We start from the raw sequence: 26700 nt of genomic DNA on the forward strand, positions 1-26700 counted from the left end.
TTTTGCGATTGTGCACGAATTATTTGCAGTCGAGATATGGCATGGTGGTCACGAAGGGGGAAAGGGTGCGAGGGTGACCTTCATAAAATTCGATCGTGAGAAATCCCGACCGCTTGAATTAAGCATTGAGCTAATAGGTTATGTTTTAAGCTAGCAATAATACAAACATGAATTTCCTCTCAGTAAGCGAAAAAGCATGTTTTAGTGATCATGAGTGTTTGAAGCAAACAAACAAAAAAAATGTAAAGGTGTATTTGTTAATAAGGGATGGAATGGAAGTGTTTCAAATTGTTCTCGAATAATTTAGTATGAGAACTAAAAGTCGCAAGAAACAGGTTGATTTAAATTTATGTTAGTTTGTGTGCTGGTAATAGTGTGAGATTGCATAACAAAGTAAATCTGCACATAGATTCGACTTCAAAATCAATGTCTAAAATGCGGACAATCATATGAAAGCAAATAAATGTATATAAAGAAAATAAATTAGTCAACAGACTGTAGTCAACACGCTGTAAAAACGAATTAGACGACAAAAAAAAATCGAAAAATGATCTTATTTACGTCATTTCAGCTTCACCGCAAACAACTCGTTCTTCCTGGAATAAAGACAACTAATTTATTCCAATACTATTTCTGCTGAAGCTTATGCTCTCAGTTGTTTCACCAAAAGTGGTTTTCTTACTCTGACCACACGTGCTTCGACTGAATGGTAAGACATGATATTGTTATTAGGCACAATCAACTCCACCTGCATTAATGGCAGGATGTTGTTAGCTCATGTAAATGAAATCAATAATACCGCTACAGGTATCGATAATCACGAAGGAAGGAAAGCGAAGAAAGACTCGGGTGAAGTTGGGGCAAATCATCAATTCCGACGAAAGGGGGAGAGCAAAAAACAAAAAGGCGAGTGGCGAATCATAGTGTAGAGACAAAAGCGAAGCAAACCGTCCTCTATCACTTTGTCCATTCTTGCGATCCTCCAGTGCTACACACAGGGTCTAGCCAAACAGGAACTTCTCCCGTTATTGAACATCGTTAAGAATTACGGTTAGATTTCTTAAAAGTGGATGAAACATGAAAATGCGTACGAGCGCACGAGAGCACAGAAGGTGGATTGATGGGGCTGGATCCTCGTTACGCCATTCATGCAGGCTGTTCAGCTTCCTTTCGCTTCTTTTTTTCTACCCTTCTTCAAGGGTCTTCTCCGGGTGCTCTTGATCTTGCTCTGTAATCATTCAACAACTAGCCGGTCGGTCGATCAAGCTACCAACATCGACACACTGCAAAATGGCTACCTAGCATTCTCGTTGTTTCTAAAGGGAAGGGAAAACTCCCGCCATTGCATTGCAACACTTGGATTTGGAAAATTCTTGCTTTGCAAAACGTACAACACTTGCGAAGGAACTGGAATGGGGCGATTCTAGTTGCCACTTAATTTCGAACCAATTTCAATCATCTCCATACGCACTGCTCTTCGACATGTACGGGTGGCGTGTGTGTGTGTTTTTTTTTGTTATGCGTGTTTCCCTTTCATGAACGTAGTGGAGAGCTTCATTTCATTGATTCATTCCATCCGCCGCATGATGGGGGGTTGGAAGACTTGGACGACTGCTGCAGCAGTTGTGGGTACTGCTATCGATGATGATGATGGGGAAGTTGACCGTGGTCAGTATCTATGATTAGAGTTTTTGTCTGAAGAACACCGGTTGTGCTCCTTTTTCCTCATCGGTCTTATTATCGACCTCCGGTGGTCAATTGAATAGGGTAGTTGGGTCGTTTTTTCTGTGCAACATAAACGTCATTGCTATAATATTAGCAGAAAATCGTCTGGAAGTAGGAATGTTCAATTCCTTCAGTTGGATTTATTAAACTTATTTGTTTTTTTTATATACATACGGTTAATGATGATGGCGTTTAGCCGTATTGTCAAAGCCTCAAAGGGGTGAAGTGTGTACAATTTTCACAAGGCATTTCCTCCTTTTATTTTGCCTTAACCCGGGCATAATCGGTTTATATAACCTATATTGTATTTATTGGTTAGAAACTAAGCTGTAACATTAAAAATACCTAATACATTCTTAAGAAATATGTCTGCTCATCGCTTTTTCTTGCAGTTATTCTTTTCTACAGAAAGTAATAAAAAAGTTAATAATAAATCGTATATCAAATGCGATTCAAATCAATTGTATTCAAGTTCCCATTTTTTGTCGCAAGTAATTCCAGGCCGTATTTTAGACTTATTTTTAATATGTAACCGTATAGTCCGGCTCTTTTGCTACTGCGAGACGGTCTGAATGGGAGTGTGGAATCCGTTCCTTTATCAAACACCCTACTGGGCCACCCCTTATTTCGAGTTCTAAATAACTTAAAACGCAATCAGAAGTAAGCAGCTGTTGTTTAAGTGAATATTTTTGAATGCATTTTTTAGTAAACTTCCGTAGAAATTACGCGTATACACGACGCTTCCTGTTAAAAAAAATGGTTTAGATTTTCGGGTAGAGACTAAAATTTCTAATTGGAACGTGTTGGGCATAAACAAAACGCTGAGTAAGAAAACATAAATAAACATAAAAAAATCCCCTTCCCCCCTTTCCATCATTTATTCTTTCCGCAGAACTAACACGTGCCGGAATCACAGAGAGCTATTTCCTACTGATATGTCCATACCATGTCCACCCGCTTAGGCTTTGATTGTAGCGCTGTTCGGGCCAACATGCCGACGGCTGGTAAGGTGGCAAAAACACCTGTTTTCTCACAAACCGCACAAGTTGGCCCGGTCGCTCGATAACCCGATAGCCCGAGACGTGTTCCGTGACTGAAAACGTAAACATCGGCAGTCCACCGACGCAAATTGCAAGCATCGACCGCCACATGCCACACCATCAGCCGACGTTGGTTTTGTAAGCACATGAACATCCACACGGATTGGTATGTGACCGAGATAAGCTCCGTGCCGACTTTGCCGGAGCAACGCTCAGTGCCGCACCGTCGCAAACACCTGTTGCCTCGTTACCTGGTTCGGGGATAGCGAGTGGTCGGGAAATCGTTCTTTAGCGAGACAACCGATCTGTCATGTGCAACAATCGCTTTAACCATTGTTGCCGGATAGTCTGATAGATGGTTTTTAGGAATGAAACAAAGCAACAGACTGTCTTCTATTTTTTTTCTTTCGGTTTGCTGGCCAACGAAGAACACGTGTGGTTTTCCGCAACCAAGCTTTGTGTGGTCTTTAGTAGTAAACAATTCTACCTACAAAAGTGTGCGTTAAATAAATTGTTTAACCAACACGTGTGGGCTAAATCAATAAATATTTAACAAAGTTTTTAATACATTTATTTTAATCACATGTGAAACGTTTCAGAATGACAAAGTGTTTGATGACTTCAATATGAAGAAAAATATTATCGAAAGATTAAGAGATAATAGATCGCATCAGAATGATCTAAAAGTGGCGTTTTTTTCGAAAATTACTTTAGTTTGAGGATGCAGATAATGGATTATGATAATGGTTGAGGATAGAGGTAATGATTAATGAATATATCTTACAAAGTGAAAAAAGCACTCACATCGAAAGTCGAGGTTGATTTTTTTATCTAAAAACGTTTATGCTATCTATGGATGGGACCAAACGGAGTGTAGTATATTATGAGCTGTCAAAACCATGCGCAAAAATTACAGGAAAGGTCTACTGATGTCAAGTAGCGGAAATTGGGCCATTTGTGCCACCTTAAGCTTTTCATTCTATAACTAACTAAAAACTGTTTTGCAAAAGCTGGATATACTTTCATTGCCATTTTACAGTTGTATTTTTACAATTATTCCATTCAAGAGAATGTTATTTAAGTTTTTTGGAAGAACTCATGATTTCATTTATTTTCGCTTATAGTAACGCTAACGCTTATCTTCGTTTATAGTAACGCACCGCTTTGTGGTATACTTTTTCTTTTTTTTTGTTTAAATTTGTTTTTAAAATTTGTTTGATTCGGTTCAAGTTTTACAGGATTACGCACAATTTTGCTGATCCGCATAAAACAGAGGATAAAAATGAAGAAAATGACCATTTTAAATATAAAATTTTGTACACTGTCAGAAACAATCAGAACAGAAACAAAGCTATCTATCTCTTTTAACCAAAGAATAAAATTTTTACTTACAAAACTGCCAAGTGGTTCAATTGCTGCAGCTTCTACTATTGCTTTTGAGGAACTATAAAATTATGCTTAGTTATCCAAAAATTAATCAGCAAATTGTAAATTTAAAAAAACCTTTTCTTTATTTTTTCATATATACATTTTTGTGACTTAAAACTGTAAACGGTAGGGTAAGTAGCCATCAATTGGGTAGTCGTTGGGCATAAACACTAAAAAAAAACTTCACGTACATACGTTTCTTCAACTTCTATAATCGAAAACGCAATTTCTACATGATTACAAAATGAATTCCAATTGTCACCGTCCACCATCAATATAAGCTAATCAAATTCATTTTGAACTTAACACCGTTCTCATAAATTGATTCGTTACAAATGGAATTCACTGGTGGTATTCTGTTCCAACCATCGGCTGTTGCAAAAAGGCATGATTGATCCCAGGAGCGGTTGTTCTAATTATGCTTTCACATTTCACAACAGTTGTGCTAATGCAAATCACTCATTTGGCATACCGTACGATATTTCCTCAACCATCGCATGGGCCCATTTTCGTAGGTGAAGGCCGATTTATGAATAATTTTTGATTGATCACTTAACTATTAACTCTCACCTGCACCACTGGAAATTACCTGTTCCAAAAAAACCCCGTCCAATCGTCAGCTGATAGAAGAACGAACGACCTATTTGACAACCTTCGACTCTATTGCTATTGCCAGGTCGATTATTGGATTAAAATTGCCAGCCCCCGAAAGTAATCGAGCAAACGTTTCGATTCAACCGTTTTGCAAAACGGGTCGTTCCCGTTCCGGCACCAGTTTCGAACCTAGATTTGGGATCCTGTGGGAAGGGTGACCAATTAAAGACATCCACGTGTAGCGGACCAAACTGTTCCCTGGCAGCGTTTCGCTGTGTTTCACCATCACGAACTAACATTTGCACTGCTAGGATCTAGAGTTATGCGATCCTGCCACGACGCAATGGCGGTAGTCTGCTCGCTCAATTGCTAATTATGCAATCTGTTGCTGCAACCGTTGCACATCGGTAGAATTGGGCGATCGGGTATAGCATGTGGGAGTGTAAACGTCCACACACACACACCTCTAACCTGACCTCTCATCAATTCATTCATTTTCGGAAGGATCCCCATTTCGGTGTCGGGCTTGAGGAAATCCCTTTTCGATTTTCGTGTTTCCTTCCGTTGTCATTACGATCCGGACGGGTATCCAGTCGCGTCCTAAACGGTCGAGATGCATGTAGTGCCATTTATCCATGCTGCCTGTTTGCTGCTGTACAGCATAGTGAGTGCTCCAACCGTACGATGCAGACCCAAACGACTAAGCGAACGAATGATCCCCGTTGCTGCAGGTAGTTGCAACAAAAAGGTAAAAAGAAAAAAGAAATTGCTTCCCAATGCCGTCACCTCACAGGTGCAATGAGTGCATTGATATCCGAATCCGTGCAACAGTACGGCGGCTAGAGTTCTCTGCAGTCGGCGAGCACCCAACTAAAGCACTCGTTATGTGATGCGAGTCAACTTCACCGGCACCATTTGGTCAATGTAAACCGAAAATTAATACGAATTTAAAAGCCCTGCTCCCTGCATCGCAACTCTGGCTCGGAGCACCGATACGAGTCTACGAATCTGAAATCTTTCTCCTGCCCGGGGAAAATGCGGTGTGTACTACTGCCGTACTTTGCGTTCTCGGTGCTTTTGGGTATGCCACATTGCTAAACTTTAACTATACACATTCCTATTCCGGAACTCGTATTGGACCGTGGGGAATTAGGGGTGGGAAGTGTGTCCTGGCGAAGAGGTTTATCGTGCAAACCAACACTCCATAAAACCGGTCCCAAATCGTTTAACTTCTCGTCTGCCAAACAAAACCAAATTACGGCAACCTGGGAGGTTGGTTGGAACAAGCGGAAAACCGTGAAGGGGACGGGCACGGTGTAAGTGGTTTGGTGACGTGTAAATTTTCGGCATTTTAACGTAAATATCTTTCCTTTGTGCTTTGTGGATTTCCCGCTTGTGGTGAAGGAAACACGTGAATTGATGTTGCACTAACGAATGGGTCGGGTTCGGGTGTCTGTTAACAAAATTTGCCCGAAAGCCACTTCGTTCCAGATTGCGCTCCTCCGGAGAGTAGATAACGAAGTGGAACATTTGATAGTATTCAAGAGTGCTTTCGGTAGATCATATTATTCTAACCTGTTGCTAAAATGTTTCATGCTTTTTTTGAAATATTTATCTAGATGTGAAGGAAAGAGTTCCCAAATATCCGATGCACACCTTGTAGCGTTTATTTGACGTACACTAAACGTCTTAAGTTGATGTTGTTAATATGAGAAGCTTTCCGTAAAAAAAAGACATGAGCGTATCAAACGTTGTGTTTTATGTTTTGAATGTGTTTCGGAAACTGGTTTCGAAAACTGTTGCTTCGATATGATGATGGCGTTCCAAGTGGCTGCACTTGAGTGTTAGGCAACGGAAGTTTATTTCCGCCCGTTTGCAAAAGCGTTGAATAGTTTTTTTTGTTTCGCGCCGTAAGGGATGACAGAGATTATTGTAAAACCTGTTGAATGTTTTGACTGACACACTTGCACGTACGTTGTATTGATATACCGTTTTGGTCGTAGTGGTTGAATGTTAAGCTCGTATCTTGTGCGTTGTATTTTTTCTTTACTATTTCTACGTACTTACTTATCATAAAAGTTCTCGGGAAAACAAAACTTTAACAATCGACCTTCGTCGTTCGTAAATCCTTAATTTGTTGGCTAGCACATTCCCGTCTCTATTACAAACGAGTTAACGCTATCATTTAACCGCGATGAAGCCCTATCGCTTCTTATCTATCCTTGTAGGTGGGATTTTTTTTCTTGTTTGAGCTGGTTTGTCCAGTATCATTCTAATGGCATTACTAATCCCAAACCACAGTGGGCAACGGCCATACAAATGCCGGGATGAAAATCAATTGTATGAGCCATGGTGGTTATTTTCTTCAAACATGTTTGATATAACTAAATAATGTGTGATTGCATAATTGTTCATTTTTTTTCTCAAATAATAGTGTTTTCAATAATTAGTACAAATAGGAACTAGTATGTTTGACAGAAGCTAGTGGAGTTTGACTTCAAGCATCTAATTGAACAAACAAAGAACAAATTATGACGAAAATGTACTAGGTTTTAAACTTGAAAAAAAAAACAATTAATTATTAAAAAGTAACTAAATAAGTAATATTTAGGCAATTTTACATATAATAATGAATAATCAATCAAAATCTTTTCGTTTAAAGAGCGACGCCGCTATCATATCACGTATTAGGGTCTTTTCAGAAAAACTTAAATATTTTTCACGGTCACGCATGGTCGCAACCAATTAAATCAAAAATATATAGTAAAACTGTTGGCCTTTCATATGATATATGACACAAGAGTTAACTCGAGTGCAAACATATTTTTTTTCATTGTCTAATACATCATATCTGAGAACAGCAAGACCTTCTTTTGGTTTTTGATAATTTTTGAAACGAAAACTATTATATTATCAAAACAATGAATACAAATGAAAAGTATATTAAAAAACCTATTCAAAAAATGCAACGCTATTAAAATCGGTCAATTTGTTTTCTCAATACAACGGTTTTAATGTTGCTTGCAATATAACATATTTTTGAAATAAAACATACCACCTACTATTTTGAGGTACTGTTTCTCAAAAAGTTTCAAATTTGCAAATGAGATATTTTGGTTTTATCTTAGTTAAAGTATCTACTTTCCAAACATGTATTAAGTTTGCATGAATGACGATGTAAGTTTTTCGATTTTCATACAGGCATTTGCCCACTGTGCAAACGAAGCTTAGAGAATTCAACAATTGTACAAGCATCGTATATAAAAAATAAAGTATCAGCCCGGTGACTCTTACATCAAGTATCAATGGCTAACAGATTCGGAATATATTGATATAGAATCTCGTGCCATTAATATGGAATGTCAATTGGATAGACTGTTTACATATGGGAGGTTTAAAGAGTTGAGTTAAACATCTCAATCTCATCTCATCTCATCTCTTCTAAAGAAATTTTAAACAAATGTTTTACAATATAAGAAATTAAAATTATTATTCACAGTTTTTATTCACCAACCGCTTAGTTCGTATCAACTTTAAGCTGAAAAATTTATAAATTAACTGTTTCACGAACAAAAACACAACGAGAACAATCGTATGAATCTGACATTCCATATCAAAGACAAGTGATTCTAAATTAACTTTTGCCGAATCGTTAACATATTTGGTGTTGCGTTAGTAACTGCCATGTATTTCATATTCGTTTGTTGTGCTTCAACGTTATGTTTCGTTTTCAACGTTTCAACGAACACCAAGAAACAAAAGCAAAAACATAAATATGTGTATTAATATACACTTATATAGTATATACTAGCTTACCCGGCAAACCTAGCTTTGTCCTTAACCAAGTGTTTTGTAATTAAAGCAAACATTTTGAGTGTTCAATCTTGATTCGTGTGGTATTATTAGAACGGCGATTAGAGAATATCGTCCATTATTTGAAAATTCTTAAATTATTGCCGTTATTAATCCAAGTTATATTCGCAGTCAAAGCCATTTTTCTTTTTTTTGTGGCTCATCTTCTTCTTTCCTGCTACTACAGGAGGCATTTCTGGCTTTCCTTGACGATTGGGATTTAATACCAGGTCCAAATCACTAAATAGCATTTTTTTATTTAGAACTTTTTTGTTTCAGTAGTGTTCAACATTCCTCTTCTTCTTCTTCTTGGCTTAACGACCTTACAGGTCACGCCGGCCATTTCTGGCTTGTTAGACTTATTTTACCACGTAGCCGGATAGTCAGTCCTTGCTACGGGGGGACGGTCCGGATGGGATGGGATGGGATGGGACCCGAGTGTTCAACATTATTCGTGTTGAAAAAATGGTTATGCCTACTTGATAACTCCCGTAGGAAAAACAGAAAAGAACTCATAATGTCGGCCAGAGGCCACCTAACGAAACGGAAAGTAGCGGTAAACCTATTCTCATACCTAACGAACATTCAGCGAAAATTTCATACAAATCGGTTCAGCCGTTTAAGACGAGTTTGCACACTAACACCGCGACACGAGAATTTTATATATATAGATTTAATATACATACAAATGATAGCAAGGCCTATTCTTTAAAAAAATAAACTTGAAATTATTAATTGGACTTACGTTAAATACAATAATATTTCAGGCTGAAAACGAAGAATTAATGGAAGCGTGTTACGAACATCGTGATACTAAACCATTTTCTTCTTTCTCGTATCATTCCAGATATCATTGTGCTGCCATGACACTAAGCTAACAGGATCATCGTATTGGTTCAAAACGAAAATCCATTCCCTGATAAAGTAAGTACTATTGGAACTCGCGCAAATTCCCGAAACAACAACGTGCATTCGTATGAGTTTATTTTTAGTATAATAATTTCTCTCCAAAGCTGTCTCACCCTTCTATTTTCTTTCTTTTTTCGCTCTACAAAAATCGAACCAATTCCTCTCTGTAAAGGGTTATAATAGGCAACACAAAAAAAGAAGAAATTTAGTGGCAAAAAAAAAATCGAGCCAATGCAAGTGCGATAGTAACTAATGCCAGAACGCGAAGGCGTCTTGCTGTCGCCCGGAAAAATGCTATTTCTCCAACCGCCCCCCATGTGCACTCCATGCAACTGTGTGCACTGGTAGTAGTGGGTGTCTCCTTTTATAACAGGCGCTGCGTTTTTATTTTTTTTATGCTGTTTATGTATGCGTGTGTGGGTGTGTGTATATATTCGTACACAGGCACAGATCGTAGAAAGCGTCCGTCCCAGGCTAAGTAACTGCAGCTATTGCAGCCGTTTAGTGGCCGACGTTGCGAACGGTGGCCAAGGATTTGCTGCGCGGGTGTGTATACCAACGAAGTGTGTGTGTGAGTGATGTTTTTTTCTTCTTCGTTATTTCCACCCATCCCATGGAGATGCATTTTTCGTCCGGCCAGCAGAGTATGTGTGCCGCGTGTATATGAGCGGAAGTGGCCCTCGTTCTTATACCGTTTCGTTTATTTTTTTTTATTTCTGCACCACTTTTTTGAACGATTTCTTTTCATTTCCGGACTTCCAATTCCCTGGCCAAGTTGCTTAGGAGTTTATGTGGCGTTTCGTGTTTTTTTTGTTTTGTTTGTTTGTCTTCTTTTCGTTCGAGGAGTTTCGGTTTCTTTTTTCTCCCAACGCCATACAAGTTAATGTTGTATATTTCGTTTAGTTTTCCACCCTCCGGTTCATTTTCCTCTCCCGTTGGTTGCAGGCAGCGCTTATGTTTTTCTTCACTGTGTGCAATACTTTCTGGAGCATTTTTTAATGTATATAATTTTTTCCCGCACTAGCATTTCCGTTTGTATTCGAGAAGTGCAGCAGCACTTGGTGTACAGCAGGAAGGACAGTGTTTGGCAAGTTCCGGACTCTTTCTTTGCGCGGCATCTCGTTCGTACGGGTGGGTGTTTTTTTGTTGTTGAATTTTTTATCCACCAGTTCTTCCTACTCGTTTGCGCACACCCATAATGGTGTAGCGGCAAACGGGTATTTGTACGCTTTTCAAAAATCCCGACCACTTGTTGTTGATGGTATTCTTCTAAAATATTTTCCCATTATCTTATTTTCCCGTTTTGGGTGTTGTTCGTTTCTCGTTTTTTTATTTTCAGCCCCCAATCCTTCTCCATCCAGCACAGATAGCAAACATCTTCTGCATCAGTAGTTGTAGCCACAACCGTATACCGAGTGCTCGCGTGTGTTTGTGTACGATTTTAGTGGGTGCTACTCTTGTGAGCTCGTGGTTTTTGCATTCCATTTCCGGCACGGAATCACTGTAACGTGTTTGCGAGGGTGTGAAGAAGATATCAGCCCTTGTGTGTGTGTGTGTGTGTGCTCTAAAGCACACGAAGAAAATAGTCGATAACAAAACATATACAGCAACAAAAAAAAAGAAAGAAACTAAAACATAGCAGTTGCAGTGAAGTCGGTTCCAGAACATTGCAACAGGTGTGATTGCGTTGGTGCAATTGTCGTTGTTGTTTTTTTTTTCAAAAACCTATTTTAGTGAATTGATGATACTGTTGGCGAATAGCAGTGAATCCGCTCCGAGCTGTTGTAGAGTGTAGTGTGAGAGCGCGAATGTGCAGCGAAGATTTTCCAGCACACAACAAATTGCCAAGCCGGAACCACCTGTGGCTTCTTGGAAACGTGCCCTCCGGTGCTGCCGTCTGCAAGAACAACCTTCCACAAACGCAGTATCCTTGCGGCCAGTACGATGGCAGACTGTTCGTACGCTCGCTGTGTTCAGGAGCGGCGCTACATAAGACGTGAGCTGGCCAAGTGGACGAAAAATATGGTGCATATAGTCGGTAAGTGTATTTAATTTCTTTTTAATCGTTCGAACGTCCTTTGGGAGCGCTGCAAGTAGTGAGTGTTCTCCAATAAGCGTATCCCAACCTTTCTCATCCATTGCGGTTTTGGTAGAAACAAGAATCGATTTTACAAATGCACAAATTTTGTCATTCGCACCTGCTGATGGAACTTTATGGCGGAAAGTTATAACATTTCCCAGCCTTTTCGTCTTTTGTTGCCAAGCCGAAACAAAGTGTTTTTGTTGTTGTTGTTGTTAGTCATGTCTTGAAGCGATCCGGCATACGAACCTCGCTGCCAGACACACCTCGCAAAAGGCAATCGGCTCCTCCCGTGTCGCTCAGCAGTAGTAGTAGTAGTGCATCCTCACGTTGGACGCGCGCAACAAGTGAAATTTTCCTATATTTTCGAGCTGCTTTCTGACGTTCTTTTTTTCTACCTCTACCTTTTTGGTGGTGGGTGTGAGTGCATCCCTGCACAGTTGTGGCGCACGCAGCCAGGCGCTGGGATGGGAAACTTGTTGTTAGCGGCACGTACCAGTTCGTACTGTGTTTCACTTTTTTATTTTATTTTTTCCTCCATTCGTTAACGCGTCCTCCATCCCATCCCAGCTGTGCATGTCCTTTGGTGGAACGCGATAGTCTGTACATGTCTTGCAGGCGCACCCTGAAGGCAAGGCTTTGTTCGTGGCGGTTGTGCGAGAAAGAGAGAAGAAACAGCACCTTCCCAAACACTTCCCGTTTGGTGGATGACGGACCCGAAGTGCAATCGCTGGGCGATGGCGTACACACAGAAAGAAAGTCGTTGTATATAAAACGAAACTCACCGTCTCTGGGTCTGGGTGGTTGCTAGGGCCTGGCGGCTAGAGCTGCCGACCCGGGGGCCAACCGACGGTGGAGCCACACTCCTTACGGTGCAGGAAATATAATCAGGTTTCTGCGCTTGTGTGTCAGCCGTTTCCGCTTTTCGTTAGTTCCGTTCCTCATCCTGCGCACCCTTCCGAAAAGGTGATGGAGGGAGGGGGTGCAGGACTTTTTACTGTGAGTCGCTGCTTTCGGTGTGGCCTTCCTTGGGCTTCCTGTACAAACACGAAAATACCGCCAACTCGCCGGGGAACGTTTTGCGCCCCTACCCGCTCCGAACCAGCTTGCGAAATGGGGCATTGGTTCCACTAATTCGAGCTCCTTGTTTCACCCGGCAACTTACGGGTGCATAGAGAAAAACGATCAATTTTTGTTGTATAACGCGGCCCGCATCAACCAGCACCCGATTTGTCTTGTCTTTAACCGAAAACGGTTGGCATGAAAGTGCTGGGTTGGTTTGGTGCGTCAAGGAAAGACTCACCACCCACCTCCTCTCACATTCAACCGACCAAACGAAGTGGAAAGCGTCCTACTTGAACTATCTCGCTCTGCTTGAGAGGAAGGCAATAACAAAAAAAAGAAAGAAAGGAAAAAACTCCTCCTTGCGATTGGTATATTTTCGACTGAGAAGGTTGCACTTTTCTTTATCGCCTTTCTGTCGCCTCGCCTCTTGCTTGCCGTCTCACCTTGGCACCTAGCAACCAACACCACTTCACAGACAGCAGCCGGCTGTCTTCCGAATGTGGATCGAACGGAAAACTTCTCCCCAAGGAGCAACGCTACCTTACCGAAAAATGCACTGAGAAAGGAACGGAAATGTCACTTCCCAGTGAACCTGCACTCGCTCCCAGTCGCCTTCCAGTCTCACAACCCCTCTGCCCCTCATCCCACCAACCCCTCCTTTGGGGTGATCTTATCCCGACGGTGACGGTATAGGGGATGGTAGTCCAATTTTTGTTCGCCCCGTTCCATAACCTTCCTGCATCCTGCGTCTTGCACACAGCCGCTGGATTCGTTTTCTTCCCATTTTGCCTGTGCGTCCTTATCGGCCGATTCGTCGATGAAGTTGGCTCCGTCTTCCAGGGGTGATAGGAGAGGGTGACACACGGGTGCCAGAAATGGAATAAAACACGTGACTGTGTGGTGAAAAAGCTTCCTTAACCGGGTTTGAAAGGGAAGAAATGGTTGTGCTAGGAGCGACAGTCGTGTGGCAGCCGTTTCCGATGTTGGTGGTGGTAGTGGTGGCCGTACAACACCACATACACACAGCTTTCGAACAGTTGTATGCAACGGGCAACAGGTTTCCGTTTCAAACACGACCGAAAACAACGACAAACATCGACAACGGAACGGAGGGCAACTGGGGCTAAGAGAGAGGGTGAGCGGAAAAGTTTTCTTTGCAGCACAAAATCGCTCTCGAAAGTGTGCGTTGTTGGTATATCCCCGTATGCGCGTTCGTGGAATGTCGGTCGGTTTTCGTACAATAAACGGCTGATGGCGGAAACAGATGGTAGCACCATCGTCTTTTCACACACAAATAAATCAATGAAGGATTTTCAATATTGTACCGGGTTGATGGATGGCAAACCGTCTCCGGCCGAAATTGGTGGCAGCGCACAACAGCAGTTGGATAATGCGTTATTCATTTCGTTGCAATCGATACCACTTTATCACGAATTAGGAGAAGCTTTGGCGCAAAACATATCAAAAGCGAGCTTTTATGCTTTCTGCTTTGTTTAGTGATAAAGCTTGATGAGAACAACTTCCGTACAATTGTGTTGTAAATGCTCTCATTTTATGAAACAATTTTAACTAAATCTCATCAAACTCATTTCGTTCTCGTTCAAACTTTTAATTCGTTATCGTACTATTAATTGGCAGGAAACATACTAATCTTTTCCATAAACACACACACACACGTACACGCACGTACAAACAAACACCATAAACCTCAAAAAGCAACTAGTGGTTACACTCTAAACAAGTGTTCCTTAACCTTCACTATTATTGCACCAGCACAACCATGCCTGGGCTGGAAGTGTGTTTGCAATGGAACGCACGAAAATCACTTAATAACTTAATCCCTTTAACCGACGAAACTGACGAGCGGCCAAAAACATTTGCCCAAACAACCGAAAACATGTGCCCAGCAGACAGATGTCGACCGTACAGGCTCGTAGACACTCTTCTCATGGCAATCATCGCAATCTCGTGCATACATGTGTACGGGCAAGCGAGCTTCGGCAAACGGCCGGGCAATGCAACGGAACGTGGCAACACGTCCCTTGCACCGCCCTGTTTCCAAACCTATGGACGTGTAGGCCGAAAGTTAAATGGCACCAAAATCTGAAACGATCAACTTTTTGCAAGGGGTGAACTTTTTGAAATTGATAGAGATAACCGGACCCGGTCGCATGCATTCGTCCGCTTCAGCCGAACGGTCGTGTGCATGTGAAGGTATTTGGTGGAAATTCTAACCATTCCGAAAATTACCCGTTTGGGTGTTGCGAATGGGCTCGCCGTCACCGTTTAGCAAAGGACCATTTTGAACCAAACGATAAGGATGCTATTCATTCCTTTTCGGAATAGATAAACGATTGAAACGGAGTGAAAGCGTCCGGGGTTGTCTTTCGTCAGGATGGCAACTAACTGTTTCAACACTGTTCGAGTCTCATGTGTGTGTGTATAACATTTTCGGACAAGTCGGCACTTTTTGTATCCATTGAGCAATCCTACTCAACCTGAAGTGAGTTGTATCATAGAGCAGTACTCGCATAAGCATAACGATGGAAACGAGTGGAATCCCATCCAGTGGACACCGGTGCAAGGGTGAGCATGGTAGAATTGGATACGATGCATCAACAAAAGCCGTCCTCTTGGATAGTTGGTCCGGTGTCCGATCCTCGGGGTTTAACTTTTTTCCACTGAAACGGCACTCAAAACCGTAACCATAAACCAACAGAATTGACCATTTTCGGGGTAAATCTGTTCACCCGTACGAACGTTAAAAACCTCTCTGTACCAAACCAGGGCGAATTGGTTTCGAAAGCAGGCCAAACCGTAAGCAAACCCCTAGATACGAACCTCCAACAGCCTTAGCCTGTTGCACATCTCGCTGCAACGAGTAAGAGTGTAAGCGCCAGAAGAAGAAGCAACAAAAAAAAACAAATAACAAAAATGGGTTTTCTGTTTCAATGCAACTGGGCAGAGAATTGGTTTCAAGCCCGGCCTGTACCGACAAAACGGAAGCCAATTTTCCCATCACCCACCCGCTCGGCATAGAGATTCAGCTTTTGACTAGCTGCTGTTTCCTGTTGCTTTATTTTTGGCCACCGGAACATAGGACAAAACCGTACGCTCTGTGAGGAAAAATCCCACAAAATCCAGACGGAAACATGCTGGCAGACTTGTTGCATGTGACCAGTTGTGGGCTGTCGGTTACGTTTCCTATGATATTGCAATGATTTTCGTGTGTGCAACGTCTGTGCATCGGAGAGTAGGAGAGCTTTGGAAGGTTGCTCCTGGAAACGGAGTGCCCACCGTGTGTGTGTGTGTATTAGATTGAACAACTTTATCCGTATCAGAAGGTGCTGAAGTACCTGTTGGGAAAACTTGTTTTGGCCTACTTTATTTTCGTACCGTATTGTTAGTGTTCATTTAATACAATTACCTAAAGCGGTTATGTTTGTACATCCTTTTTTTGTAAACTTTTTTCGTTTCCATATTGTACTTGTGCTAAAGGAAAAAAATTGCTACAACATTTAAGGCTTGTGCAATTTCACTGAACTGCTTTACTTTGTATGGCAGTGTTCTACCAGGCGCCTCCATTGTCCTTAGAATTGAAGCTTAGAATTGAAAATTAATTTTTATTCCTCGAGGATTGCTTTAACACACGCCAAGTAAGGTCCATCGCATGAACTGGATTATTTGCAAAATAGTTCGAAAGTTGATGTTGCGCGTAAATGTTAACCAAATATCAACCTACACCAGCCAGACAGTCAACTTCCCGGAAGGAGGCATTTTATCTGAAGTGTCTTCGCTCTTCTGTCATCACTTTTTGATACCCGATTTCATACAAACCATTGAACGGCATGCGGAGTTTTCGTGCCACGCAACGGATATTGTTTGTTTACGCTTCGACCAAGCGCACCGTTCGCACCAAAAAGCTCGCGACATGGTAGCAGGGAACACGATACGAAGATAATTTCATCCCGTTGCTCTTGGCATGGGAGCACTTAGAAGCTCGTCTCGTCATACGATTCCGTGCGCTAAGCGCGTCAAGTACCCTCCAGTGGTGGTTTGGCGCGTTTTGGGACGATGGCAAATAATGGCGTGATGCCGCAGCTGTGTGACCATCAGCATGGAGCGCACGTTGGCAGCATGCCACAAAACCTTTTGCCTAATGGCGATGGTGAGCTTCGTCTGGTTTCGCTAGCGGAAACACTTGTTGATGGGCCGATCCGACACAGTCTGTGCCGTGCAGTCTAGCAGTGGTAGTATACCGTGCCGCCCTGCCGCCGGTAACATATCTTTGTCGAATGTAGGGAAGCGAGCGGAAGGCCTACTCAATGCGACCCTTACCCGCCGGTGCGAACAGCGGACAGCGAATGGTCCCGCAATGGAACATACGCCAGAGCAGGAGATAGCGTCGTACTCGGCCGGATGAATGGAATGTTGGCAAAAGTTTATGTATTTCTGTTGCTGTTGTTGTTTATGCTTCTGCTTCCGGTCTCATTGGTTGGACAGCATTTAGTTGACTGCATGAAATAGAAGCTCCAGAGAGAACGGGAACTGTTTCAAACTGTGGGAAAGTTATGGTTCGTTACCAAACAGCTCGATCGACTCGATCGCCATCATTACTAAAATGTTTCCAAATTACACAATCAGAATATTTGTCAAAATAATATCTGATAACAAATCGGATACATTTTATTGGATACTGAAATATTTCACTTTGCTAAATTGTTTAATTAAAATGTGTGCCAATAATATACAAAAGACAAGTTATTATCAAACACAAGGGTTTCAAAATTGTAATGTTTTCCCCGAACAATCAACAGGATGTCAAAGTCATCATCCTTGTAGATCTGAGCTACTGGTGAATATAAGTCTCAATGTATTCGAATTATAAATTTATAAATTGTAGTTTGAAATTTACAACCCACTGTAATGTTAATTAAGTGCGATTCAATGTCTAGGATTTATATTAGGCAAAACAAAAAAAATATCAGTTTTAGGTTCGAACTTTGCGCCTTATTTGATTATATTGGATTATAGTTTGATTATAGTTATGTTTTCCTCAAACTCTGTCTTCTTTTTTATGCTGATGAATGCAAATTAGTAACCGAAGTAATAAGCAATCCTTTTTTTATTTTTTTTCTGTGGTGAAGTTTAGACAAATTTTCAAAAATTTAAAACAATTGTTCCCAGAAATTCATTAATTTATCTTGAGTAGGAAAGAGCTTCCCCCCCCCCCCCCTTTTCTCCCTTTAATCGTTCAGTCAAACGACTGTCAAAAACGCAGCTCAAGTCATTTTTTTTCACCAATAGTGTCCTTCATGTCTGGATATTTCCACCAGTTTCGTTCGTCCAGATCCATCAGGGTGGACACTCTCCCAAGGTAATGCTGTGAAACTTTCAGCCGACACCGACTTGCTTTGGCCCATTCTCTAAACCTCATACTAACTCTTGCTGAAAGGTTCCTTTTGGCTCCCCTAGTTTTGATCTGGGACGACGATTTTTTACTTTCCATCACTTTGCTCGTTCATTTCCGTTCTTTGTCCAATTTCGAAGCCAATCCGTACAGTTTTGCTTTCCAGGGCAGTGAAAATCGAAAAAAACGTCGCTTGCGTCCCTTACGCGTCCCCTCAGCTTGTAGGTATGGTCCCGGACACATGCCCACGAATACGAGTTTGGTTTGCTGAAAAACATCGCAAAAAATTTCCTCATCCCATTCTACTTTTGAACCGTTTCTTCATTAGAAAGTCCCCAGTTGCAGCGCTGTTCGTGGGCAGCTAGCGAGAGAAAAAGAGAGCAGCTCAAACAAGAAGTGGAAAAGCAATACGTCCAGCTTAAAATATACTCACACTCGAACAACGTAGTGGAGATATACACCCTCCCTGTAACGCTCCAATCGCATCCCCACTTGGGACAAGGGAAGCAAAAATTAATGATTTTTTTCACAGCACATCCTTTCGCTTCCGACAGCTTCCTGTCCTTGTTTTATCCTTTTCGCGGCATTCGGTTTCGGGCAGGATCTAATTTTTTGCCACCATCCAACCCCCACCATGGTACGCATGGTTTCGCTTCTTCTGTTTGAAAGTTTTGCCCAGAACCGGGACCACTTCCTGACCGTCCAGGGGCGAGAGTCCCGGACATTGCACAGCAACTGGCAACGATGCGCTTCCTTATGTGCTTATTTATTATTCATTTTCATTCTACACGCCACCGCCACGGTCGACGCTGGGGATGGAACTCGGTAACGAAACGCGATATTGAGTCCTTGCGCGCTGCACCCTTGTTCCCTTATGGCCGGAGTTGCCACCTAGCTCTAATTTTCATGTGTGGTTGTGTGTGTCTGGCTGTATGTGTGCGAGAGCGGTCCAGTCTGTTCTACCAGTGTAGTTGAGTGCACTCGTAGGGTCAATGCAAAAACCGAATATCAAAGTACGAGCTGTACCACTCTACCTCCAAGTCCGATTCCTTCACCATGTACCACCAAGAAGGCAAGAACAGAGAAGTAAAAAGAAAAAATGCCACCCCCTTTTTGGGGGGAGGAAGTGAGAAAAGCTGTGCTTAAAAAATAGGATGGTCATTCGTCTACTTCTCCACATCCCGGATCGTTCCGTTGCCCTGTGGTGCGTAGCGTTCGACTGGACAAGCTGGCCGGAGCTTGCATCTTGAGCGAGATGTCCAGTTAGGTTCGGATTTTTAGTGGGGAACAAACAAAAAAATATTGATGATATCCGCTTCCACCAATGCAATGCCAAGACGCAAACTATCAACCTCGGTTCGGCTGGCTACGGCGAAATTGAAGCACACAAACACACACGAACACAAATGTATTTATCCTTACAAACACTGTCGCACTGTGTAGAAAAGGAATAGTGTATAAAAATTGCATCAAGCTTCTTTGCTGCTTGTCCTCTGTCCCTGCTCCGTGGTAGATGCACGGAGAATAGGGGGTTCATGCAAGGGAAGTCGATTTTTTTCCCGATACGCTCTTTAGTATATGTATGTCTCTGTTCCATTCGTTTATTCGTACGTTGATGCCCCGTGTTCCTGTTCCTTTCGGTTTATCACGGCCTCCAGCTGAGTGTTTCTTTTCCTCAGCTACGTTAGCTGAGGTGTGTTTTTTGTTGCTTCTGTACCGCCATGGAGATTTTTCTTCATTGCATTTTCCCCCAACATAGCGTAAGAAAAAAAGCCCCGATGCGATTTTAGATGAAGTAGAAGTTTTTTTGTTTCATACATTTTATTTTTTGTTTGTTTTTTTTTTTTTGGTTGGCTGTTTGCTTTGAGTTGAAGCTTTTTTGTTGTTGTTACTTCTTTTCTACGCTCAATGAGAATGATGCGCATAGCGCAAATGCTGCTCCACACGAAACACCGCACAAATACCTATGCACCGGCGAAAGTATCCTTACGGTTCGTGTTTGTCCAGGAATTGGCGTCCAGGCATTCATCTCATTTGAACAACTTCCAGAATCCTTAAGTATCTGCTTCACTGAAGTGTTATACAATTTTTGCAAACACTTTTATCGATAACCTTAATGGCCGGCAAATGTTGAGTTTCTTAATTTTTAATATTCCATATATTAATGTGACTTAACAGATGTGAAAAATTAATTTAATATTTTTAGAGTGATCCGCAGCTTACAGTAACTATTATTGTGTATAACTAAAATATATTTTTCCAACGGATAATTTGATTATTTTCTTTATTATAAAATAAAGATATAATAGGCAATTGCTAGACATCATGAATTTCAGTTTTTATCAAAAATACTTAATTTTTAAATTATTCTTTAAAATTTCCAATCAACAACCTGCTCCATACACCGACTCGTACCCAACACACAGAGAACGTGCATTGCATTACGGTTGGCACTGCTCCAGTCAATATGCATCAACAAACCACCAACAGGTGGTTTTACCCTAGCGTGTGCCTTTAAACGTGCTGCATCTCATGCTAGTGAAGCAAATCCGTACTTCCACAAAGGAAGCAGTCAATGGAGTCGCATGGTAGCGATTTTAAGACGTGTGCCGTTTTTACTTGAGATAGTGTGTTGTTTATGAAAGCAAAATATAAGACTAATTTAAAAAATTGTAGAACTTCATCCAGATATCGAAGGTACAAAAAGCATTTGATTTACGTTTTCATTTGCTAATTCAATTTTGTTCTAAGACGTAAGATTTAGAAAGAGATGGACTCTTACTGGGTACACTTGAAATTGCTTGAAAGCAGTAGAAAGTTAATAAAGAAAAAGCATAAAGCTCACAAAGAAGGAAATATAATCAAAGAAATAATTAAACATGGATGCAGTTCCTTATTTTGATAACAGAAAAAATGCTAGCGACAGCGAAGCACCAAAATATAAGAATTGCACCGGACGTCCCCGTTTCCTGAGTCGTATGTTGCTATGAGAATTGAAAATAATAAAAAAACTGGTGTGTATATAATAACATTTGGATGCATTATGTAGTTTTCTTGCTATAGTTTTCGCACACAGCGTCAAACAGTTCAGCAGAGCGCAGCTTTTCTGTTTTCCGATTTACCGCACGTTATCCAGCGTTACCCATTCCCTGTTCCCGTAAAATTTTTATAGGATTTTTTTTTGGTATCTAGTCGGTATGGCTTACTCTTTTGCCCTGGTTGCCATCTTACCACCCTGCCTTCAAGTGCTAGTTTTCATTTCCTCATTTTATTATATTTTTAGTCTCTCTCTCTCTCTTTCTCTTTTTTTCTCTCTCTTTATCTATCTCTACTGGGCACTTGCGTCTCCTGGCCCATTTCTTGAATCACTACTTAAGCTGTTAGTGTTGGTGTTGATCTTCTTTTCCGTTCGCACACCTCCTACAGGCTGGGAAAGAATTCCGTGTGCCTTTTTTGTTGTTGGTGTCCGTGGTGCCTGCTGCTGTTATTACTTTTCATCTGCCCGCTTTCGTACGCACGCTTTCCACCGTTCGTTGATCGTGGCTCCGTGCTGAAAATGTTTTTAGTTATCAAGCTTCCGTGGTAAGAGTGCCGTGGCGATTTGGCTATTTTTCGTTCGTCACTTTTCGTTCGTTCGATTCGACGCTCGTGTGCAACCCTGTGCTCGTTCGTTCAACCGTTCGTGGCTGAGGATTTTGTTGTAGTCTTCCCTGTTTTTCTTTTTTTGGAAGCACCGAATCCCGAAGGATCCTGTTCGTATTTGCCATTTTCTAGTCGTCTATTGCATGCTCCGCGTCGCCATTTCTTCCCATTTCTGTTTCACGATCGTGGTCTCTTTCTCGCCTGCACACAGCTGCACCTTGCCATTGTATGCGTCGGTGCAAGTCGGTGGATGGGTGGAAATACGTTTTTTTAACTCTTTGTTTTGTACATTTTTCAAGACCTTCCTTTACCACCCGTGTGTGAGCACCCACGATCGTGTAATCGCGATGCATTTCGGCTTCCTAGTCGCTTCATCGACTTCGCGTGCTGCTCTCTCGTTTTCACTCTCGCTGCTGTTCTCTCGCTCTCACACATGTGGACTCTTTTTCGGATGCATTGGCACAAACACTACGGCATCCTTGTTATGATGTCGTTGGAAAAACTAGCCGCTAGGAGCACCTCCTGTTTGGAGCCTTGCACCCGTCGCTTGCTAGTCGAAATGTGAATTCGTTTGGGGTTCGTTCGGAGTTCGGCAGTTTTCGGGTCGTCTCACCCCATCTCCGCGGCCAGCTAGCCCGGCAGCCTGCCACCAAACTAACGAAACTAAATACGTTCGTGCCTCAGCCCCATTTTTTGTGCTGAAATGCTGCCGGAGGACTGTTGCATAGGTCGGCTAGCGGACTAGAGGAAGATGTCGAATAGTGTGGCACTAGACACCAGCACGCTAAACCCTAGCACTGCACCTCCACCTGATCAACGGGCTCTGTACGTTTCTTCTGGAGCGTACAGTAGAAGTGCGGGAGAGTGGCAACTTGGAGCAATTTTTCGGAACCACCGAACCATCCGCCACTTCCTGTCACACTGTCCGTTTCCTTGCACTTCCGCATTCTCGGCAATGTCGTCGCTTTTATTTGGACAAGTTTTTCGTCGATGGCGAGTGCAACAAGTGACTCTCGCCCGGACCGGGTCGATTCGGATGTTGTAGTAGTTCTCGAACAACAATACCGTGCGCTGCTAGCGATCCTACGAGTGTCCAATCCAAAATTTCGACCGTTACAGAGACAGTTTTAAAGGAAAGTCCACTAGTCCAAAAGGGTCTTGAAGGAGATGGGTATTTAGGAAATTTTACCCAGTATCAGTACGTGTTTCAGTCGCAGTCTTTTAAATACAGTTTACTTTTAAAAGGACTTTGGAATCTAATGAAACATCTCGCGTATGCCACCTGTTGTTTGGTCGGCCTTCAAAGGAAGTTCTCTATACTAGTGATTTATCAGCTGACTGGAGAGACTGGTGGAGGCGCATGGTGGTTTGTGGCAGGGTGAGGATTAGGACTTTTGTGGAGCAGCGTTAACCGTGTGCATTGATGAAATTGTGAATCAAAACTGTAAAAATCCCATAAATTAACCGTCTGTTGCTTTAGTGCAGCATTGTAAATGCATAAAGTGTCCATCGTGTATCAAATGTATGGCTTAATAGTAGAGCAGTGAGCGTTTTGTGAAGTTGTTTTAAAACACTTGATATAAAATATTAAAGTTCCCATGAAAAGTGGTTAGTGCGAAATGTTTTGCTTTGGTTCCGAATTTACATCTTGCACTAGAGGTGGATTTATCGAACAACAGTCTAATTCTAAATGCCATCATTTTCATCAGCGCGTTCATCATTCGTCCATGGATCAGTTACAGTCTGCATCCTTGCATGATCTACGCCCAATTGAAAATTCTTCAGACAAAACGAACAACGTTGGTGAGTGATTGCTTTACGGAAATGTATAATAACTGTATTGATTAATGTGTTTCGTTACCGATATTTTTAAATATTGTCAAAGATTTAAAAGAACTTATAAATCGATACTATTACTAGGAATGGAATGCTAAACGACAACCTGTTGAATCGTGTGCCAATACTCTACGTCTCTTAGCTATTTTCTTAGAATTAAAATTATCTCTGTGATGTGATCATTTCAATTCTTGTGAATTGTTGAAGTTTGACGTTGAGTTTGGTATATCGCTTCAACTTCTAAATAATGTTTGCGTGACGTATTTCGCAAGAAAACTTTTTTTAGATTGGTAATAAAATAGGACACTTTTTTTATTTTCAACCACGCCCCACATGTCGCCCAGTACGCATTAGTTTCAGTATTCGATTCTGCGGATTAAAAAAACAGTAAATAAAACTAAAAAATAAAAAGGGTCAATTAACTCAACTATTAACGTTTTTTGGTAAAAAAAAGCTAAATTAGTTTTAAAATGTTTCTTTCAATTTATTAAAATTGTGCAATATGTTGTGATTTAAAAAAAATGAACTGATCAATCTGATTGTGAAATGTGTAAATACTGTAATGGTGTATGTTTCTATTCATCCTTCTATTAATTTGAAGTAAAGCAATACCGATTATTATTGAATTATACAATAGTTCCGTCGTCAATGACATACGATCAAACTATGCGCGAATGAAACGGATCGTTTTTACAATCATCCCTAACATGTTTGGATGAAGCCGACTTTATTGTGACTTTTGCAATGTACATTGTACCCCATAGTTTATGTAAACAGTCGCATACACTTCAGTGCGCTTATCAGAGTGTTGCATTTTCGCAACCCCAAACGCACACCACATACGCACACGCAATAAACTATTCTTATCAAAATAAGTCTCCGCTCAGAGACACTAATCACAGATTCGCTAACCAACTTCATCAACAACTGGAAAAACGGTGCGTCTGTGCTTGTGCCGTACGGCAACGGAAGATTGTGTTGCACCTATCAGCGCGTAAATTCAAGGTTTTCTGCGAAACCATCAATACTAATCCTTCGCTTGGTTATTCCATGTCATTATTTTAAAACATTATCGCTTCTTCCATACAAATAAAGCGACCGATCGAAACCATACGGTTGAATCTATCCAAAATGGTTTGTATGCTAAGGATGCATGTCCCTTTGTCATTATTTCTGTCGTGTCGCTTGTCTCATGCCGATGTTGTGACGCATTATTCTTCGACCACAAACCATTTGTTTGTTGATGACCAGGAAAAAGGAACGCGCTCTAAGTAGGCAAGTGTAGTATGGCTTATACTTTTTCCTACTGTGTATCATCTTCCCAGAGACACCCAAAAGCAAGAAGCAATTTAGCAAACAGAGGAACCATGGAAGGAAGGGCTATGAGTATCGAGAAGTGAGAAGCGATCTCACCATGCTGCTGCTGCTGCTGCTGCTGCTGTTGCCGTTTGGTGCACTATTGCAAGATGCAACAAGTTTCTTTATCTCGCTCGGTTCTACACTGTGCAAGCAACATTTGGCAACTCTCTCGTTCCGTTCCATCGGTTTCATTTCATGTCCTTCGAACTCCTCTACTCCACATCACTCCATTACAGCGTGCATCGTACTTCTCTTTGATCGTCTCTCTAACCATCCTCGCTTCCTCCGCCCTTCTCCCGGCATCTTTTTCTCTCACATACACACGCACATGCACGCAGGCTTATGGAACAACGTTTCGCGACGCATCATCATCTTTCATCGTCACATTATCGTCGTCGGTTGGAAGACTGCATTATAATTCCAAGTACGCAAGAAGTGCCAATTTTCTAAGCACGTTCCAGTTGCATGGGGCACCGTAGTGCTTGGGCACATTTCGCGTGAGCTTCTTCCGCACACGATGCAAGCTCCAGTACAGATTTGGGAGCGAAAGAACGAGAAAGCAACAGGCTGAGCAATCGTCTAAGAGCGAGCAAAAAAAAAATAAGACCAAAAAACCGTTCCGAATAAGGGTCCAGAAGGGAGAAGGATAATTCCAATTTGTGATTCAACCTCTAACACACAACCCTTCCACAGTGCAGGGTGTAGGTGTTTTTTTTTTTGTTGTGTTGTACGAGTTCGGTAAAGAGAGACATTTTTTAGACCACTAAATTTAGTCTCCCGCAATTGTGCGGGCGAGAGAAGACACCATCGATGGGCCGATGGGTGGAAGGAAGTAGTGAGGCGGAAGTGCGCCAATCTTCGCCTTACCACTACCGACACAGAACGCACACTACAGTGATCATTACGCCTGTGCTGGTGTTTGTTCCGACCGTCTTCTATCTCACGCTGGTGACTTCGTTCGTTCTCGGAAATGCGCATCTATCGTTATCTCGTTCTAAAGTGCATGTGCAAGGGGCAGGCTGCACCACACCTCGCTGCACTGAACGCCAAGGGGAAAACGCATTTCGGTTGTTCTTTATTCGCAGCACAGCGAGAACGAGAGCAAGCGAGAATGGTGCGACCAACACCAGCGCAAAACCAGTAGAACGAGTGCAACGGATGCAGTTTCGCTGAGAAGTTGCACTTCCACGATGCACACTCGGCGTTTCGCATGCGCCGATCGGCTTGTGCATTGCAATTGTTGGAGTGGTCATGATTCCCATTCTTGCGCTGCACGTGTGCTGCTAGTGTTGGTGAGTGTTCCGGTGGAGGCACTCACTCGTGAGTGACCGTGCTTTTCCCCACCCCTGAGCGTATGCGAGAAAGGGTGATTGTAGCGAAGGGTGGCCGAGGGGGGAATCGCATATGGTGTAGTGGAGCGAACGAGACAACAGGTCGTTGCCGAGCGCGCGCCTGCTCGACACGATGGCATTCAGTCCTTTGCGCGGCGTTTTCCCCGTTATTTTTTCAGTCGCATCAACGCACTGCTCCGATATGCACCGGAACGCAATTTCGGACGCGGCCCGAGTCGACCCGAGTAAGCCTGGTTCCACAACCATACACAGTCCGTCAGGCTCAGTCATTTTCCCAGCACGCTGAGCCGCAGCGCTTAACCCACGCGGCGGTTGGCGGCAAGTGGGCCGCATTGTCGCAGTTCGCGGACCGGAATCCTCGAAGGATCGCTAATCCGTGGCGGGTGTAGGAAGAGCAAACGCAAAACA

The 26700-nt window shown here is 42.2% G+C and overlaps 1 protein-coding gene across 9 annotated transcripts in view; it reads left to right on the top strand.

The window, feature by feature from the left end:
* The window catches only part of LOC125761081 (mushroom body large-type Kenyon cell-specific protein 1), a 132906-nt gene that overhangs the window by 25043 nt on the left and 81163 nt on the right, over window positions 1-26700 (top strand). For 5 of the 9 annotated variants that reach the window (XM_049421895.1, XM_049421893.1, XM_049421894.1 and 2 more), the window contains 2 exons: window positions 9487-9563; window positions 10888-11586. In XM_049421895.1, the coding sequence (XP_049277852.1) occupies window positions 11493-11586 (94 nt within the window). In that variant the 5' untranslated portion in view covers window positions 9487-9563; window positions 10888-11492. Of the gene's footprint in view, window positions 1-9486; window positions 9564-10572; window positions 10680-10887; window positions 11587-21550; window positions 26517-26700 lie in introns of those variants that run through there. The other 4 variants (XM_049421897.1, XM_049421898.1, XM_049421900.1 and 1 more) reach the window with 2 other exon arrangements.

Source organism: Anopheles funestus, chromosome 2RL (assembly GCF_943734845.2).
Source record: "Anopheles funestus chromosome 2RL, idAnoFuneDA-416_04, whole genome shotgun sequence".
NCBI classification, from domain to species: domain Eukaryota; kingdom Metazoa; phylum Arthropoda; class Insecta; order Diptera; family Culicidae; genus Anopheles; species Anopheles funestus.